The sequence below is a fragment of the Pempheris klunzingeri genome, chromosome 16 (genome assembly GCF_042242105.1).
Source record: "Pempheris klunzingeri isolate RE-2024b chromosome 16, fPemKlu1.hap1, whole genome shotgun sequence".
NCBI classification, from domain to species: Eukaryota; Metazoa; Chordata; class Actinopteri; order Acropomatiformes; family Pempheridae; genus Pempheris; species Pempheris klunzingeri.
In genome coordinates this window covers 15,050,722-15,069,549 of record NC_092027.1, presented here as the reverse complement: position 1 = coordinate 15,069,549, position 18,828 = coordinate 15,050,722, and the positions used below count along the sequence as shown (strand labels likewise).

Sequence of the window (18,828 nt, the reverse complement as noted above, 5' to 3'; positions counted from 1 at the left end):
GGTGAGCACGGGTGGATGAACACAGGTGCCTCACCTTCAAGAAAAAACCGAAATCCACCTGTTTGCAGAGGAATCTTTTCACTGAGATGGAGCCCAGCAGACTGGCCTCATGGTGCGCTCCTCACAGAGACAAAGTTATTTTTAGTCAAATGAGGACGCAGCTCATCTGACGTTTGAGCAAAATGTTTCAAACAGCTCCAGAAAGTTTGGATTTTACTTCATATTCATGTCCACACGGCAGACGCGAAGGTGGTGTCCGTCCAGTGCTCTCTTTATGGCTCCGTCTGTTTACGCTTTACTCCCGTTGTGAGCGCACAGCAGGAGGGGAGCAGTGAAGGCCACACCTTAACCTACCGCCCACACCCGACATGAGACCAATGGAGACAGGGAGGGGGGGGGACAGGACGCTTGGCTCGGTGTCATCGCCTCTAAGCTGCCAAGAAACTTTCCCTCACCTTCAATTACACCTGTGGAATAAAACAAGCATTACGCACGCATGGGAGCTGGTTCTGCCTGAGAGCTGAACAACTGGCTCTTCTGTAAAGAGATCATTCTCCGCTGATTTCATTTATTTTATTTTTTTTCAATTCACTACATTTGACTTCACTTCAACTCTTATTTTTCGGTTGTGCGGTGGCACATTTTCGCCCCCATGCGTTTGAAACGTGTCGTTACAATTCCACCTAATTCAACTGTGTGGATTCATTCAGCATCAAAGAGTCGAGTGTGTGAGCTGATGGGAGATAATTAGATGACAATCTGAAAGGAACGTGCTGTTATAACCACAAGTGGTGCACCAGCCGTGACACTAATATCGCTGACACGCACACCTCTAAACCTCAACAGTGACAAAGGAATGTGGTATCACAGGCGTGCTCCTCCCTTTTTAGACAGAACAGTGTAATTTAGGCGTGGGGTGGACTCACACCGCAGACGCTGTGAATAAAAGGCACTAATTCCTTGTAATTGCCTTTTTCAGACAATGTGATAATCACATCAGGCCCACTTGTTTGCCTCCTCCAGTTTGGTGATGGTCAGACACCAACATGGCTGCCAAGAGGACTCCTCTGTATCTTTTGCACCATGTGTTAATCTAAAATGCACAATTTCTCCTGTGATTTTCTGTAATCCTGCAGACTGAATCCTTTTTTAGTATGCATCAATTTCAGGACAATTTTCTCAAGGGGCGCAACACAAAGACTGTGATTGAATAGTATAATGAACACACTTGGTCACACAAACACACACATGCATGTATACAATCGATTGCAGCAGGTATCCGATTTATTTCTCACGTTTTGCCTTCATTTAAGTATTCACAGGTTGGCCAAAATACAGTAGTTCCTGCAAAGCAAACTACATCAGTGGCTGGATCACACTTCCTCAGCTACATGGCCGCGTCTCATCCAACTGGACATCACAACATGGGCTTCTTACTCCAACATCAGTAGCAGTTTGTTTTGGACCCGTTACGTTATAAACGTGTTGGATTTCACTTCATCCTTCATTCAAAGTGTTATATGCATTTTTCTGGCAAGTGTTGTGCATTTGACTAAAAGCTGCTCACAAGCATTCCTGAATTTCTTCCACTAACTGATTATTTTCACACATAATAATGTAATCATTTGACACCTTCATAAACATCCTTCTAACCCTTTAGATTCAACTTTTTTTGTAAAAGCATTTGTAAAAGGAGCGTTAAATGTATCCTTCATTATTAAACATATATTATTCTTATTACAGAAACAGCGTAAACATCTTACGAACAATATTTTCCTGAAGCATATCACTCTTCATCTTGAGTCACCACAGAAAAGAGCATTCGAGGACTGTGCTTTCTTAAAGGTTGGAGGTAATTCTATGAGTTTTCCAATGATGACGCTAGCTTTTAACTAAACATTGGGCTCTTAAGTGCTTTCTGCATTACTACTACATTTCTATTTTTGGACTTTGATTATAGGAAATGGTTCAATAACCATCACGAAGAACAAATATAAACTTTTCTAAGTCATTTATCGTCATTTCTGCGGCCCTCTGCCACAGGTCCATCAACAAAAATGTCCAAATTTCATGTTTCACATAGGCTTCCTCCTGCAGTACTAGACTAAAATTTCAATGCTCCTTGTCATCTTCATTTTTACCATCATTACCAGCATACAGCAGACCTCCTGGCATGCCTCAAAAGAATGAAGCATCTTCATGCACTCAAATCCTCCTCCTTTTCTTCAAGCATCTCTATAAAAGCAGTCTTTGATCACCTCCTCTTCCTCCTCACCGTCACCGCATGTCCTCCTTCCCTGTTGCTACAGTCTCTGTCTCTTTCTCCTGTATGGGCAGGCCCGAGCGCGGCCTCCGTTTCTCCCTGAATCGGCCTGAGCGTGACACCTTCATGTTCCGGCGACATGTCTGCTCGTTGAAGACCGACTCCAGGTGGGAGTCGTCGTAGCTGTCATCACTGACGAGGCTGGAGCCCTTGTTGGACTCTTGTTGAGGCAGCGGGGACTGGTCGCCGGTGGTCTTGGGGGGCTCTTTCTGCTTCTCTTGTGCAAAAGGGTCAAAGTCCTGGTCGAAGGGGAGGGATGCACCGCCGTCCTTGGGCCCTCCGCTCTTCCACTTTGGCAGGAATGCCTTCCACCATTTGTTCCTGTCTGATGTCATCTTTGGCTGGAGGGAGGGATCTGGAACAGGGAAGAGATGCAATCAGTATTTCATCTGTAGTTAAGGTACTCTCCTCTGCATCTGTATTATGTCCAGTCATGTAATTTCATCTGTGGGGTCCTTTTAACTCCTGTCTACAGCTGTTAGACAGGCTCTGAACTGGCCCCTGATTAACCATCCCATCCTACTCTCTAATTTATAATAAAACATCACATTATTCCCTAAAAAATATGTTACACTGCCCTGTCTTTGTTTTATGAAATACTACTCTTAAACATCATTGACCTGACATTCATCATGCCCCTCACTTCTTCCATCCTCCTCACAATCATCACAAATCCTACTTTCGACTTGTATTTCATGCTTTGCCCTCTCTAAATCTGAATGAGATTTAAACGTGAATAAATTTCACCTCTCAAAGTAACAATCCTCCACTGGTGAGACAACCTCTCACCAACTAATCCTATCCTAACCACTGTAACCATGATTACCTTCTCTGTAAAACTGGTTTAATGAGTCGTGAGAACACAAGAGCAAACCCAAGCCGTGATTCACAGGTGAACAATGCGCAAAAACAGCTCTCATGGACGCTCACCTGAGCTACAACAGGTGGTGTGGATGTTTGGAACGACCCAGAGCGAAGTGCAAATGTCACACTTTTGACTGTGCTGAGGAACAGATCCACAGACCAGGTCAGTGTCTTCTCCTTCTTCTTCTGTGAGAGCAGTCCTTCAGTGGGTCGCAGCAGTATCCATTTTACGCACGAGCCGGGTGTCCTCCCTCCTCACATCTCCCACCTCCAAAAAGTCTCAATGTTCTCCAGCGGTTCCCGTCAAATATCTTTACTCTTCTCAGCTGAGCCTTGAGGAAAGCACGAATGAACTGACACATATATAAGGAGCGGCTTTGCTCAACTGAACCAGCAGGTTTCCGCCTCCGAAACTCTCATCTCGGTGCACCTGTCCTCACTCCTGATTGGGGGAGCTCTCAGGGTCGGTCACGTGAGCTCCGTTCAGGTGAATCCACGGTGGGGGTGGGCGGGGCTTGTCGTTGCGTGGCAACATACCCCATGGGAGCGTGCGCCTCTTCAGTGACAGATTTTTTTTTTTTTAAAAAGAGCCCATTGTGTCAGCTGAACCCAACCCAGGCCAGGGAGCCAAATCATGCTCCAATTCTTGGACGCGCATTGATTTAGGCTATAATGACGAACACAGGGAGTGAAATCAGATGTTTGTTAAACGATATTAATGGTATAAATACTCACCAAACGAAGCAGGTTGAAGGCAGCAGACAGTTAAACTGCATGGTCGGAAATTAGACCCCGTGCGGCCATTATCATTGTCAGACGCGCGACAGGAGGAAGTCAGGAGTCTCCTGGAATAACATCACTGCACCAGACGTGCAATTGTTGCTGTTGCAAGGTCACATTAAGTGAGGGGAAGCAGGCTGGCCTGGCGCCAGGTTCACCTGCTGGGGCTCTTCCGGATGCTCCTGTTTGTCCTCGAGCTCTTCTCCCTAAATCTGGTGTTATTTTCCTAAAAGCTTCATGTAGTTTTTGTGTGATAGGTTTTCTATCATGTCATCCTTACAGTAATGCAGGCCCATGGATTCCCCACTCTCTAATAAGCTTTTTACAGACATAAGTAAGTAATACAAGGTTGTTACAATAATCCATCAAGTCTGCAGAGATTCTTACACTTTACTTGAGTCAGTGGTTTGCAGTTATTTCATGTACTTACTTAATACCTTTACTCATCTCAATAGGAAATATTGTGCTCTTTAGTCTATGATGAGTTCATGAAATATGATGGTTTGTCATAGATTAACAACCAAGCAGTATATTATATACATATGATCAACAGTAAAATGCTGCTTTTGCAATAATGCATCAATATTTAATCCAAAGATATGATATCTAATACTGTGATATGGTATCATAGAGGTACTCAAGTGCGCAATTAGCAGTTTTATTTCTTTAAATGTAGGACATTCTGCAGATATTACATTTTTACTGAGGTTAAATTTGTTATGTATGATTTTTTTTTTTTTACTGCTGTATAAGTAATGAATAGGTTTATCACATTTGTGTAAAAAGTGTGTGTTCTCTACTATGGTAAAACAAAAAAAAAAGAGAGAAAAAGAAAAAACAGCTAAAGGGTTTTTCACACCACAATTGACTCTCTTTGATGTGCTGCTGCTTGATTAGTTACAACTGATGAGCCGTTTATAAAGGGAGCTTTATTAGATAATGGTAGCAATTAAGTAAGTAATTTCACAGTGTGAGTGTGAATTTGTATTTAAATGAATCAGTGGGAGTTTGCATCATGAGATTAATGTTATCATATAGCATAAGATAAAATGTAAAATGGTGCAATACAACTGCAAAATCTCACTAATACAAACCTCCTAAAAACAGAAACATTCTCAGGCTACAATAGATCCTTAAAACAGAGCAGAGGAAACATTTCATCAACCTCCCCCATCCAGATCCATTGATTTATAATCTGAGCTCCATGTGGGGTTTGGGATGTACTTTACATTATGCACATTAGCGTAGGGTTGAATGAATCACAAATGGGACAATCTTTTATTCTTAAACTAACTTTTGTGTAAAAGCCAAGTTTCGGAGTGTCATTAGATCTTTTCAGTGGAGGAAATTACATCTCCCAGACATGACGTTATGCTGAGAAAAGCTGCTTTTCTCGGTATGCCTTTGGATTCCCCGGCCAAATGGTTTCTGTGCAGTTCTGTGCCAACAGGGAAGACCCAGTCTGGGCTGAGCAACAAAACAGAGAAGACAGAAACAGAGAGAGGAGGTTGGAATGAGGGAATGCCTTTTGTTTCCCTCCTCTATGGTATTAGAGTGAGAGCTGTTGTGGCGACAGGAATGTGAGCCATTCCTGTTTCTCTCCCTCCCACAGCAGCTGGTGGCCTGCATACCTGGGGGACTCCCTCTCCTCCCATCTCTCATCCCAGTCGAAACTCTGCCGAGTCACTTCCTCACTCCTCTGTACACAGAAAGCTGTACAGTGAAGGTAAGCACAAGTGCAATGGACATTCAAAGGCCTTCACAGATGATGCAGATGAGCCCATAGATTAACATTGTAGAGCTGAACTAATAATGATTTAATCTGTTGTATCTGTTATTATTACAAGATTTATTGATTGTTTGAAAATAATGAAAATTCACAATCTTAAAGACCCCAAGATGACGTCTTTTTTTCCAGCCAAAATTCTATTTCCCTTATATTTAAGAAGAAGGTATAAGTTCATCTCTGTAATTCTTAATTGCAGAGATGAACTATAACTAAATTACCAGATAGTCATCAAAATAGTCAGAATAATGGACTAATTATTTTGACAGTGCCATCTTTTCTTTTCACCCACAATACACATGCATACAGCTTCTTCCGGTATATACAGCATCACAACAATCACAGGGTATGATCTATCACTTCTCAGTTTTGCCGTGCCTATCCAACTCTCAGTCCCATATCTTCCAATCTGCTTTCCCCTATATAAACCACAGGTAGTCTCACTGAGAGCCGATCGTTAACACCAAGCAGACCAGATAAAGAAAACATCCGTGCAGCCGTGTTCCATGTAGAGCTGCATCCGCCCAGATTGAAACTTCTACAGATTCCAGTTTTGACTGACGGATTTCCTCAGAGGTGAAATTTGAATATTTGGCAGTTGGGACAGAGAGGCATGTGGAGAATGTGTGTAGAAAATGAAATGACGTCGCTGAGAAATATTGAAACAGTCAGTGAAGATTGCAATCGGTGACACCCTCCACCTTTGTCTGTTTCTGTCTCAGAAACGGTTCACTTTCCTCCCTCAGTCATTGCATAAACAACATTTTTCTTGTCAAGCAAACACAGATGTACAGATATGGGGGACAAAAATGGAAAGTTTACTTTCAATTGCTTTAAAATACAGATGAATGTGCTCTTTACTTTTTTTTTATTATATATTGTGCTATTACCCACAAATAAATGAAGTAAAGATGACATTTTATCTATTGTTTGTAAGTGGAATTCAATTAATATCAGCATGCAGTTGATGCCAATAGTCATTTTGAAAAGTCCTGATTATGATATTATGATATATACATTTAGCTGCTACTTGCAAGGTCATATGTTTAGACAAATAGATAGAGAGACACACTAAACTCACGGTGAACCATTTAACCATGCATAAATACTTATGTTGATTCAGATGCACATAGTTAAAACTACGTGTCTGTCTACCTGTCTACGCTCCTGTCTTGGTGTGTGACGATGGTAACGTGCTTGCATAATGCATGTGCCATGTGCCATGTGCGCACGAGTCCAGTAAGTTATTGAGAAGCGATAAACCTGAAAATCTCTATTTGTCATTGTGCAGTATTGAACAACAGGTTGAACCAAGGCGTGCTAAGCATGGGAAAGAGAGCAGGAAGGCAGCCAGTTGGACTGGTAGAGTCAGCTAACAAAAGCCTCTGGAGGAAGTAAGCGGCTACTGTATCTAAGGACAGTAACGACACACAAGCACAGACCTGGTTTACTGGCCTTCTCAGGCAGCACAAACCCTTTAAACACCGGTTACCTCACAGGTGAACAAATGTGTATATTCCAGCTCACAACTGAGGGTTGCATGGCTCAACAAGTAGCAAGAACTAAACTACACTAACAAATAAACTGTAGTCTCTTCCAGATCATTTGGGTGGAGCAGGCCGACCTCTGTTACTGTGAATGGAGTGAGTTTCTATGTATTGCACTGTGTGCTTGATTTGAGGTTTGCACTATTTGGCTGTTTTTTTCTTCTTCTGGATTATTAAACTTTGAGTAAAGTAGCTGAAACTCACCTGATCTCCACCTGTGATTAACACCGCAGACACTTACGATGAAACTTTCAGGAATGCAGAAAGGAATCTAACACTTACAGGCAATTTTCAAAGTATTTTCTGTGTGTTTCTCTTAAGTGCCATTCTTTAAACAGCGAGGCAAACAGAACAACACACAGATATAAACAAGCAGCTATGCACACACATATTTCTATTGATTACAAAAGCCTTGGCCTTAACCCACACCACCACATGCCGGATGTTAAAGTGCCTTATTTCAGCTGTAGCTTTAAACCAAAGGTCCTAAATCTAATCTAACCTGTTTACCCTTCAATGGCGAGAATTGTCATCATCATTCTACTATTTCTATTGTGCTGTTTCCTTGTAACAGCAATAATAAAGAAACACAACCACAAAAAGCGGCATTAGACTTGAACTTATTTTAACCACTGAAACACATTTTACCTACAATCCCTGTAAGTAGTTTTTAACTACAGACAAATTTACATACGTTCGATAAAGTTACAGAAAGTAAAGTTACTTTTAGCTGATTTTTAAAACTTAGTTTTGTCAGATTGCACTGCATTCACATGTTTTGCAGAAATCTACCCAATTAGGTTTACAGAGCAACAGAGTCACAGGAAGTGTGAAATTCAAACTTTGATTAATTGCAAACAGCGAAATAACAGTCAGTCAGAAAAGTTCTGGTATTGAGCTGCTTCATGTCTTAAATCAGTATCTCTCTGTTATTTGACCACCAGATGGAGCCACATTTAAATCTTGATTATCTGTTTTTTTACACTGAAGGGTATGATATTCTGTCATCCAAAGGCACCTGAGCAATGGAGCAGGTGGAGCAGCTGCACCCCCACTATAAGAGTTGTGTTACTGCTCCCTGAATATCTGTGTGGTGGGTTTTCAGTCACTGAGCATGAAGAAGTTACCTTCAGAGATTTCTGCTGGAAAGACTTCAGGAAATCAGGTGTTTTATTTATGATGTTCCATGGGAATCTACTGTGTGGTACAGTAATCTGTGGTATTAATGTATGGTATTCTATGGTAATGTACAATATACTGTTGTAACATACTGTAATGTACAGTATTCTGTGGTCTGGTCTATAGTATAATCTATCAATCAATCAGTCAATCAATCAGTCAATCTTTATTTATATAGCGCCTATTCATAACAGCGTTATCTCAAGATGCTTTCCATAAAGAGCAGGTCTAGACCAATGTGGGCGGCTTTCTGTCAGGGTCAGTGTTGGGTGGAGGTTGGACAGAGAGAGAGAGAGAGAGAGAGAGAGACAATCTATGGTAATTAATGGCATTGTACAGTACTCTATGGTAATATATGCTATGGTACGGTTATCCATGGGAATCTATTGTATTCTATGGTTTGTAAAGCCACTTTGAAGAATCTAAAATATAAAACATATTCTGCTTTGTTTTACACATTTTATTCACTACATAATTTCATATGTGGTCCCTCATAGTTTTTATGTCTTAAATAATAAAAAGAATAAAAAACCATTGAATGAGAAGGTGTGTGCCTGTACCTCTACCAAGACTGGTACTATATGTCAAGATTAAGTAGCTTTGTAATTTGTCTTGGCAAACTATGAAATATTTGTACTTAAGTGCACTTTGAGAGTTATTGAAGGCTTTGTATTGTAGGAAATGGCATTTTCAGGTGTTAATCAAACAAAACTTTATTCCTATACCTCCCCATCACCCATCACTAATCCTGGCCCACTTTTAACTATAACCAGGCGCCATCATAAGCCTGGGTATTTGCTGCCAGCACTGCCAGGGGAATGAACACACACAACAGACACACTCTTTAATATAATTCAGGGTGAACCAAGGCCAGAATAGTCAACTAAAAAAGTGCTGAACAGTTTGGGTGAAAAAAAGACATTTGCTAACCCTCCCTGACTCCATGACTTCCAAGCAGTTGTCTTTTTCTGCCACCCACTGGTGTAACATAAACACGCCTCTGCAAAGCTCTACCCAATATCCTCAAGTCTGTGTGTGTGTGTGTTTGTGTGTGGGTGTGCTGGGTTCATGCAAACACATTACTTTAATACTAATACAAATCATTTCTATCTGCTCAGGCTACAAAAAAAAACCCCTTAAAAATCCCACTTCTACACAAACATTGAATTATTGCATTTAATATACTTATTAAATATAATATATTTGATATATTTATTAAATGCAATATTGACGCACAATAAACAATATCATAACAATCTGTGTGGGAAGTTCTTGATACTTGGAAGTAATGTCTTTGTGTTTGTGCATCTACATCTTCCTCCATCTGGCTAGTTTACAGAGCCAAGAGAAGAACCCGTTCTTCTTCATGGTTTTCTTTTTCAGCTCTGTAACAGCAGTAGAGAAGACTTCCTCCCTGGCTCGTGCTCGCTCCTCCTGCAGACGCAGCTCCAGCTGGATCAGCTCTCTCTCAGGCTCTGTTTCCTATCTCTTGACGGGGGCGTTGAAGCTATATGGAGTCTCATTTCCAGGCAAAGCTCATGGTGGTCTTGAAATGGTTTATGATCCCCGTGGCTATGAGGTTGCAACCTCCTTGATCAGGCCCTCTCTGCTCAGCCAGGTGTTAAATAGTTTGATTTCTTGGTTAAGGTCTTCGAAGCATTTAAGGTGTCTTTGTCTCCTTTTGCAGCAACAAGTGGGTATGGTTCTAGTTCTTCTGGTGCTGCAGTTTATAGAAGTTATTGTCCCGACCTTTAAAAAGTTCCACCAGGACCTGATGGTGGGTTCCCTCACCAAAGCTCTGCCTGTGATCACATTTTGTTTGTCAGCCATAAGCTGGAGAGAATGTTTGGACTCTGGTCTCCACTCTGAGCAGTAACTTGCTTCTGCAGCAGGGAGATGTCATCATCTGCAGTTTTCACCTCCTCATAGAAATCAGCAACAAAGTACTTTTTGTCTGCCCACACAACAACCTGGTTGGACAGACGTGTCTTGCTGATGTGTTGCTGGCACTCCACCATCTCCTCCTCTGCTGTTCTGGCGAGTATTTTATCCCTGATCCATACAGCTCAAACACACCACAACGACTTCATATGAGATTATATCCAAATGTATTTTTATTTTCTTTGAAGGAACCTCATCTTGTCGGCTACAGGCATGTGCTTAATGTTCAAAGTGTGCCAAGTTGTAGACAAGTCATGCAGTTCAGGCAAAATACTGTGAAGTGGATAAAAAAGTTAGCACAAGCAAGCTGCTGTATCTTCATGTAGGCTATAGAATTATATTACACTTGTGAAAGATGATGAACAGTAAAGAAAATTACAATTCATCTATAGTACAAAACCTATGTCATTGATAGAGGAGCAATAAAACTGCGCAAAATATGAGCAGAAATATGAGCAGCTTAACAAACTGCATCAATAGACGCAGTTAACTAACGACTGTTTGACGTTGTAGTTCAAGTGATCTTAAAGAAGATTTTCTGTAAAACAACACACCAAGTTAAAAATGAAGCATTTTGTTGTATTCTGAACTCTACTTTTCAATCACTTTAAGACATTTGAATTCAATGAAAAGCCCCAACACATCTGTTAACATCTGAGAGATTAATATTGTGTTTAGGTATTTGAGGAATTCATTTATTTCAGAGAATGTAGCAAATGGTGGGGGAGGAGAGTCTGTTTAAGTCTGGTCCGTAGACTGTGCTTCTAACTCCATTGCAAACACTGGACCTAGGTGCTGGAAGCATCCAGAGGAGGGCGCTGCTGCAATAGTTTGAACGTGAAGCGCTTCATTCAGCAGAAGAAGACGGCAGCTGTGGCACAACCTGCAATACGAAGAAGAAGAAGAAGAAGAAGAGGGAGAAGACATCATGAGTGTCATGTAATCATAACGTGACCAAGGTTACCCCCAGGATACAGGAGGTCATTATGAACATCATTTGACTAAAACAAAGTCATCGTATCAAGGTAAGAAAATAACTCAGCAGCTTGATGTTATTCTGTGTCAAATAACAAGCCGGCATTTACTTGCTAGCAGCTTTAGCTAGTGAGCTAATGCCGCACGACGGAGGAGGTCATGCCAAAACTCCGTTTAAATTTAGAAAGATTTAAAAACTAGTCGCCTTTTAATCAGTATATAATGATTTGGATGGGGTTGCCTCACGCTTATTTTATCCTGGTTTATCAAAAGTCACACCGGCGTGTGACAGCGAGCATTAGCAGTCATGCTGAGGCATTGAGGCATGTTTTCAGGTGTAGTTGAGTGGTTTCTACCTGCCATGAATGTTGAGGTAAACTAGAACATTCTTTGAGTGGAGTTTGGTGTGCGGTGCCTGCTCAGCTGAACCGCATTGCTGGGAGGCTCAGCTGCTGCTCAGAGGTAGTATCACTTAAAAAAGACACTTAAAACTAAAAGTTGAGTGTATCAACAGCCAATATTCACATATGTGATGCTAAATGACAGTTTTGGCTCTCTGTTACCAGCCCAGGACGCGATGAGCATCCCCTGTTTCCTGTCCTCCGCTGCCCGGAGCCTCAGCCTGTCGAGTCCCGGTGCAGGTCTGCTCAGCTCCCGGCTGCTGGTCCCCAGCTCCCACACAAGGTGAGGATCAAAACCAGAATTTGACATCATCCAGGTAAATGCTTGTTAGGTGTCCAGCCAGATCTGCTATACTGTTTTCAAAGTGTGTCAGTAAAGAGTCCCTTCACCCAAATCATAAAACACCGCTTGGATTTTATGTGTTTATACCTTTGTGGACACCTAATACAACACTGTTCTAATGTTATTTTTCAATTCTTTTAACAAGTGGTTATTTCCCTCTGTTATATTAGAGCAACAACAGAAGTGTTAGTGGCTGAGAACTCAAAGCATAAGCACATAAAACCAAAAGCATCTGTATGTGTAGACACAACTAGGTGTGAGCTGTAATTTCTGTGAACTGGCCCTTTAAGCTTTTTGCTCTCTGTCATTGAGGGCAAAGTCCTCTCACTGTTTTTGAGTATTTGCAGCATGAGGCTGCTGTATAGCTCTTCATTCACTGCATAGGACAATATGTGACAAACAAGGCAAGTGACAAAAACTACCTCCTTTTTATTAAAAGAAATATGTCCTCCACAAGGCAAATGGATCATCTAGAGAGAACAGCAAGCAACTACAGACAAAATGTAAGTTGATATTTCGTAGTGGAATATATGTTATCTGTGACTCCGTTAACAGTATCCTTTGCTACGACCATTAACCCTCTCCTAAGCCCTGCTGTTTTCCTGTGTATGTGTTTTTGTCATGTGCTTGACTGGCTTTCTGACATAGGCTCTGTATCCAGCTGAAGTATGTGGCATAATAAATGAGTCGGAGACGGTGAAACGTTTGAGAATAGCCGTCCATCCGGACTTCAGCTTCAAAGCAGGACAGTGGTGAGTAGAGGAGCTCAGTGACACCTGAAGTATCGCATTATAATTTGCTGTATTATTAGAGATAATAGTAGCCGTGGTAACAGTAATAAGTTGTGCTTATGTCGTGCTCTTGTCAGATTGTTCACTCATGTGCTGTTAAGCCACCTTTCCAGCTTGGGCTTCGGCATCAATCACCCCAAGAGGGATCTATTTTGGGATTCAAAATAGTTTTTGTTTCATTTTGAGCTTTTCTGTCACAAGATTGAGTGAAGAAGCAGGCAGGAGGTATATGAAGGAGCTTCCATGTAAACCTTTTGCTTCCTTCTTAGGATTTGCTCATGGTTTCAGGCACTCTCAGGGTTGTCTTTTGAGCCCTTGGTGCATGCAGATCTAAAGGTGCTTTCTCTTAAAACTGCCTTGTTGCTGGCAATTTTCCCCTGACTATAGATGCGGCATAACCCAGCTTTTGTGCCTAATGTTATAAAGCCTTCTTACAGCTGCCCCACACGAGAGCTGATGGCCTCTTACCCCTCAAGAGCGATGAGCAGCTTAATTCACTTTGTCATGTACAAGCTTTACGCATCTATCTGGACAGGACTAAGGCATTTAGGAAGGGTAACCAGACTTTGGTATCTTGGGCCTCTTCTCATAGAGGGAGCTGTTATCTCACCATCGTCTGTCACAGTGGGTATTGGAAGCTATCACTTATTAATGGATTGGCCGTGGATTGCAGCCTCTGGAGAGCCTATGAGCTCGTTCCACCAGGGGCTTGGCTGCCTCCTGGGTAAATATCTTCTATGAGCGATATCTGTGCCGTTGAGAGCTTAGTGTCACTTATTCAGTCTTTGTTGGCTTGACATGAAGGGCACATGTCCTGTTGTGAGACGTGAGAGTCTGAGCGAGGTTTGAAAGTGAACCGCGGTAACCCTAGGTCTAGGTCACTGACGTGCTTGCATGTGTCAGATCACATGGATGGAATACACCTGAGAATACTATGTTTGGGACCACAAGCATTCATAAAAGGGGACGGCGGTGAGGCATCTGTAACTGGTCACAACAGAAGGCACCTCCCATAGTGGGATACCTCACTCAGGTTTTCCTGTTCTGCTGACATTGCTTTAATGCAACATTAGCATCTTTAAGCTTGTCTCTGACCAGTTGGGCTCAAAGCAGAAGTTACCATAGTAACAATTTCATTATGAAACAGTGAGTAGAATCTGCCGTCGAAGTTTCTCCCTGAGCTCCTTTGTGAAGCACCTTTTCGGAGTCCTTTCATAGTGCCTGCAGTGCTCATAGTAACCACAAGGTGGTGGCATTGTGTTTGATTTGTCCTGCTATTGGAGGCTTTCTTTTTTCACAACTTTTACAGCACACAAGTTTAAAATCCTACATCACAGTTAACATGTAAGCCAGTTTAAGATTCTTATAGATAAGACAGTTGTTGTCAAGGAATGTCTCACATCAGCTAAAGGATAGACCAAAGCTTATCAGTCATTGTTTTTGCTTTTTTTGCACAATTAGGAGAGACCAAACAGCTTGGAACTTGATAAGCTCGTGTTTGCTCAGATTTGTTTTTGTTACTGCTGAGCTCACTGGATTGCTTGACTCTGACTTGAATGGTGCTTGAGACTCAGTGGCTTGTTTTTGGCCGGGGAATGTTTTAGTTTTCAAGCTAACTTCCACTGAGACTCATAAATATAATAACAAGTTAAATACTTCTTCGATTAAAGCAGAGGCTTTTTTGCCAGCCTGCATCTTTCAGTGAGTCAGTGTTGCCAATGTTAATTAGTGCTCCCTGCACATGCAGTATATGTGCACAAGACCATACTGTAGGTGGGTGGTGGTGAGATATAAAACCGGCAGCCAGTTGTCCTACGGCGACTGATAATGAATGTAAATGGATGGAAATCCTTGAGTTTCAGTGTTTCTGAGAAAAAGGACTGTTTAATTGTAGTTGTTCCTCTCCAGGTGGGAGAGGAGGAGGAGGAGGAGGAGGTGGGTGGAAGGAACATATGTGTGAGTCTTCTCAGCAGATCCATATTTATGATGCCTCTGAGGGTTGTGGAGTCAGTGTCTCTCTAGTGTAACAGTGGGTCATTGTGTTGGTGGAACATTAGCCCGACTGTTGAGCGTTGCTGTTTCTCTCTGGGACTGCTCGGCCTTGCTTGTTGACGGACAGATGCGACCACATTGGGTGTAAGACTGGGACGCTACACTTTGTTTAAACTTACTAGCAGGCAACCTTCCATCTGGTTTGGTTTTGTTCTACTTGGTTTCTGGAACAGGCTGTCCTTCTCCCTGAGGTCAAAGGGCACCCTGCTACCTTCATTCACACTTTGACCCTCAGTTCAGCACGTCTAGAATTAACTATTGTTTAGAAATCTGAATAGTCAGCTAAATTTCCAACCAGCTGACTTTTGTGTAAAAACACAAATAATAATGGTTAATGTGACATTTTATAACAACATACATGCAGTTGTAACACTAATGCAGCAGAATTCATACATATAACAGAACACAGTGATCTTAAAACAACAAATTGGAAAGGCTTAACATTGTCATGTTACAGCGAAGAACAGGAACAGATTTCAACATACACAATCAATACATATTCTTTAGCTGTGCTAATGTAATGTGTGTGCAGGGTGGATTTCTTCATCCCCGGCGTGGAGAAGGTGGGAGGTTTCTCCATGTGCTCCAGCCCGGGTTTGCTGCAGAGGGAGGGCGTCGTCGAACTGGCCATCAAAAACTCCAAACACCCCCCAGCACACTGGGTCCACACCACGGTGAGTGTGGCGTTCAGATATCTCACATTTCTTATAGAGAAGTATGATATTAAAAACCTGTGAAGATTGCTGCCAAAGAGTAGGAATATTTTAGGGAATTTAATTCACATGGCTGTATAATGGTGTGCAAGATTGCATTGCTAGTGTGTGCAGGAGAGAGACAGAGAGACCGTGCGGGAGTGAGAGCGCAAGAAAAGAGACGCAGAGAGAGAGAGAGAGAGAGCAAGTCACCCAAAAGCATCAGGGTGTTGAGACATGAGTAAGGTGTTATAGAGTATGGAAATGAAGACTGCCTCATAATCACAGTACTGATAATTCAAAAAAGTGAAATAACAAATCAGGTGATATTTTTAGAATTGTATTTATTTATTGTCAAACATGCAGATGCAATGAAAACTTACCTGTTCTAAGAAATTAGATTAAGAAGTTTTCATGCACCCCCAATTGAACATATAGTTCCTTTAACCACTTATGTAATTCCTGTCCTCTTCATTATTTTCTTTGCTTTTTGCTTTTGTTAGTCATATGAGCCCTGATGTTTCTCATTTATATGTTAAAGCAGTTCAGGGTTAGTTAAAGTGGGTTGGCAAAATGTGAAAATCGTCTGTGCAGTGGTTCTTAAGTAGAACTGTGATAGTTAAGCTAACAAGTCAAAAGAAGCCTACCTGGGGTAAGAAACGGCTGTGAGTCACACTTTTATTTATTTTAATCCATTAATGAAAAAATGTGACTGCCTTAGAGCACCTTGTTTTTTATCAAAAGGATGTACTTTTTTTTTTTAATCCAGTGTGTGCGAGTAGTTGTGTGAAAACGAACAATGTCTCCCTCCTGCTTACCTCTCCCTTCCATCTCTGTTCTCTGCATCTCCCGTGTTTGATGATGGGCCCTTAATAAATAGCTTTGAGCTGCTACGCTGCGTGTGAAGAAGTATGAGAAAGCAGTGCGATGTGTTAAGAGTGTTCAGAGACGTACGGCTCCCTGCTCTGGGATCGTTTGATGATCCATTTGTTGGATTTTGCTCTGACTCCTCTGCGAGCCGGAATAGTGTAGGGACTATGATAGCAGATTACGAAGGCAAACATCATGTGTGTGAAGGCAGATGGAGATATTTTGCTGCTCCTTTTGACTTCAAAAGACCTTCTCTGCACAACTTGTGAAAGCCTTTCACCCATACAATAACTTAGGTTTTTGTGTGTTTGAATACTGATCCAAGAGTCTTTTTACTGTTTCCTGAAGTCTAGTTAAAAAAACACTGTATTTTCTTGGAATTCATCTTAGATCCCAAAAGGTGTATTTCAGCAGAAATGTTATAAGCCCAAGCGTCTTAAGTTGCCCAGCTCAACACAGTCTATTGCTCTCGCCTCCTCTCCTTGTACATTTCTCTTTCTTTTAAAATGTCTGTATGTATTTTTAACACTCACTCTTCCCTCCGTCCCCTCAGTGTACAGTGGGCTCCCAAGTGGCCATGCGTGTTGGAGGAGACTTCTTCTTCGACCCATCGCCCTCTGACCCCGCTGTGGATTTGCTGCTGGTGGCTGGCGGCGTAGGCATCAACCCCTTGTACTCGATCCTGTTGCACGCCAAAGATCTGCTGCATCTGAACCGTGCCTCTGGCGGGCGGGGCTACAACATAGGCTCCGCCCACCTCTGCTACAGTGCCAGGAACACACAGGAACTGCTCTTTAAGGTGGGCTCTTGTAATGTTTTTGACTTTTTCATGTTTTTGTGGGGGTATTTTAGTAATCCTGCTGATTCCTGACTTTGAATAGCTCTGCTAGGTGTACAACAGGACCCACATGTGTGTCTATAATATGGTGACAGGTGTGTTGCAGTACGTAAGGAGAAAATCAAATGTATCACTACTTACCCTCTGTGCTCCCAGAGCTCCATCATCGAGGCATGTCGGGACTTCCCTGACAAGTTCTCCTGTGACTTGCACGTCACGCAACAGAGCACAGATGTCGACCTGCACCTCCAGCCATTTCTCAACCGTAAGTAATGCCCTTACACACACACACACTCATAGTCTTTTCTTTGTTCAGCAGGGATGATTGAGTGACTGTCACCTTCCACCATAGTGTGTCCTGGTTGATTTATCTCCGCCATCATGTAGAACAGGCACTATCAAAGCTCCCCATGGGAGGCTCAGAGGAAACAGGTGCCGCAGCACTGAGTCTTGATTAATTGATTGACTTCCCTTGTGTCTCCTCAGGCAGGAGAATCACAGAGGTGGAGTTGCAGCCTCATGTGGACCGGGAAAGGACTTTGTGTTTCCTGTGTGGGCCTCCACCCATGATCGAAACACTTTCAAAAATGCTCATGGACTTGGGCCTCCCGAAAGACAGAATCATCTTCGAGAAGTGGTGGTAGAACGTCTTGATTCACAGAGACCTACAGGGTTGTCCTCCTGGCTTGTGGTCTTCAGGAGAGGATATACAGGAAAGCAACAATATTCCAGTGATATGGACTTGAATGAGTGCTCAAATTACTGTTCCATTCCTGCCGTGACCTGTGCCTGATCGTTGATAGACTACTGCGACTGCCTGCTCCTCAGCAAGCAGCTGACTCACAAAGACAATACAGATGAGTTTCATTATCTAAAACCTAAAAAGGAAGACTGAACTTTGCCAAGATATTTTTACAGCACCCTGCCTTGCTAAATACTGCAACAAAACTCCATTGTCCCCTTTGTGTGTGTGACAGACGCATCATGACACAAATCTTCTGATCTAATAACCTCCATCTATACTTACTTGACTGAGGTTCTGCATAAACAGATAAATAGGTGATATCTACTATTACTCTAAATTTTCTCCTGGCTAACATCACCTGAAACTGAATGTTTACACACCAGCTGACATATCTGAAAGCAGTAATTTAACATTTTTGTAAATGCTTATATTTGCTCTGCAAAGAGTTAGATCAATGCCACTCTTATATTTGTTCGCTAAATATGAAGCTTCAGCCAGTAGCTGGTTAGATTCAAAATGCACCTACCGGCTCTCTGTAGAGCTCAGTCTCTCTTTTGTTTCATTTGTACAGATGACACAAACAACATGGAACACATTTAATAGGTAGGTTTAAGCAGATTTTGCAAACTTCTAACAGTCAGGCCTTCTTTATGCTAAGCTAACCAGCTGCATTCATATTTAGCAGACAGATAAGTGTGATA

At 42.1% G+C, this 18,828-nt stretch overlaps 1 protein-coding gene across 2 annotated transcripts; it reads left to right on the top strand.

Annotated features, from left to right (window-relative positions):
* Window positions 1-11,330: 11,330 nt before the first annotated feature.
* oxnad1 (oxidoreductase NAD-binding domain containing 1) lies at window positions 11,331-18,742 on the top strand. 2 transcript variants are annotated; one of them, XM_070846394.1, is made up of 8 exons: window positions 11,331-11,445; window positions 11,962-12,079; window positions 12,597-12,642; window positions 12,788-12,891; window positions 15,515-15,656; window positions 17,098-17,343; window positions 17,539-17,647; window positions 17,869-18,742. In XM_070846394.1, exons 2-8 carry the CDS (start codon window positions 11,973-11,975, stop codon window positions 18,024-18,026), a joined length of 912 nt encoding a protein of 303 aa, XP_070702495.1. In that variant the 5' UTR covers window positions 11,331-11,445; window positions 11,962-11,972; the 3' UTR covers window positions 18,027-18,742. The 2 variants fall into 2 exon arrangements, with proteins under 2 accessions (XP_070702495.1, XP_070702493.1); XM_070846392.1 differs by having other exon boundaries at window positions 12,579-12,642.
* The last annotated feature ends 86 nt before the right edge of the window (window positions 18,743-18,828 follow it).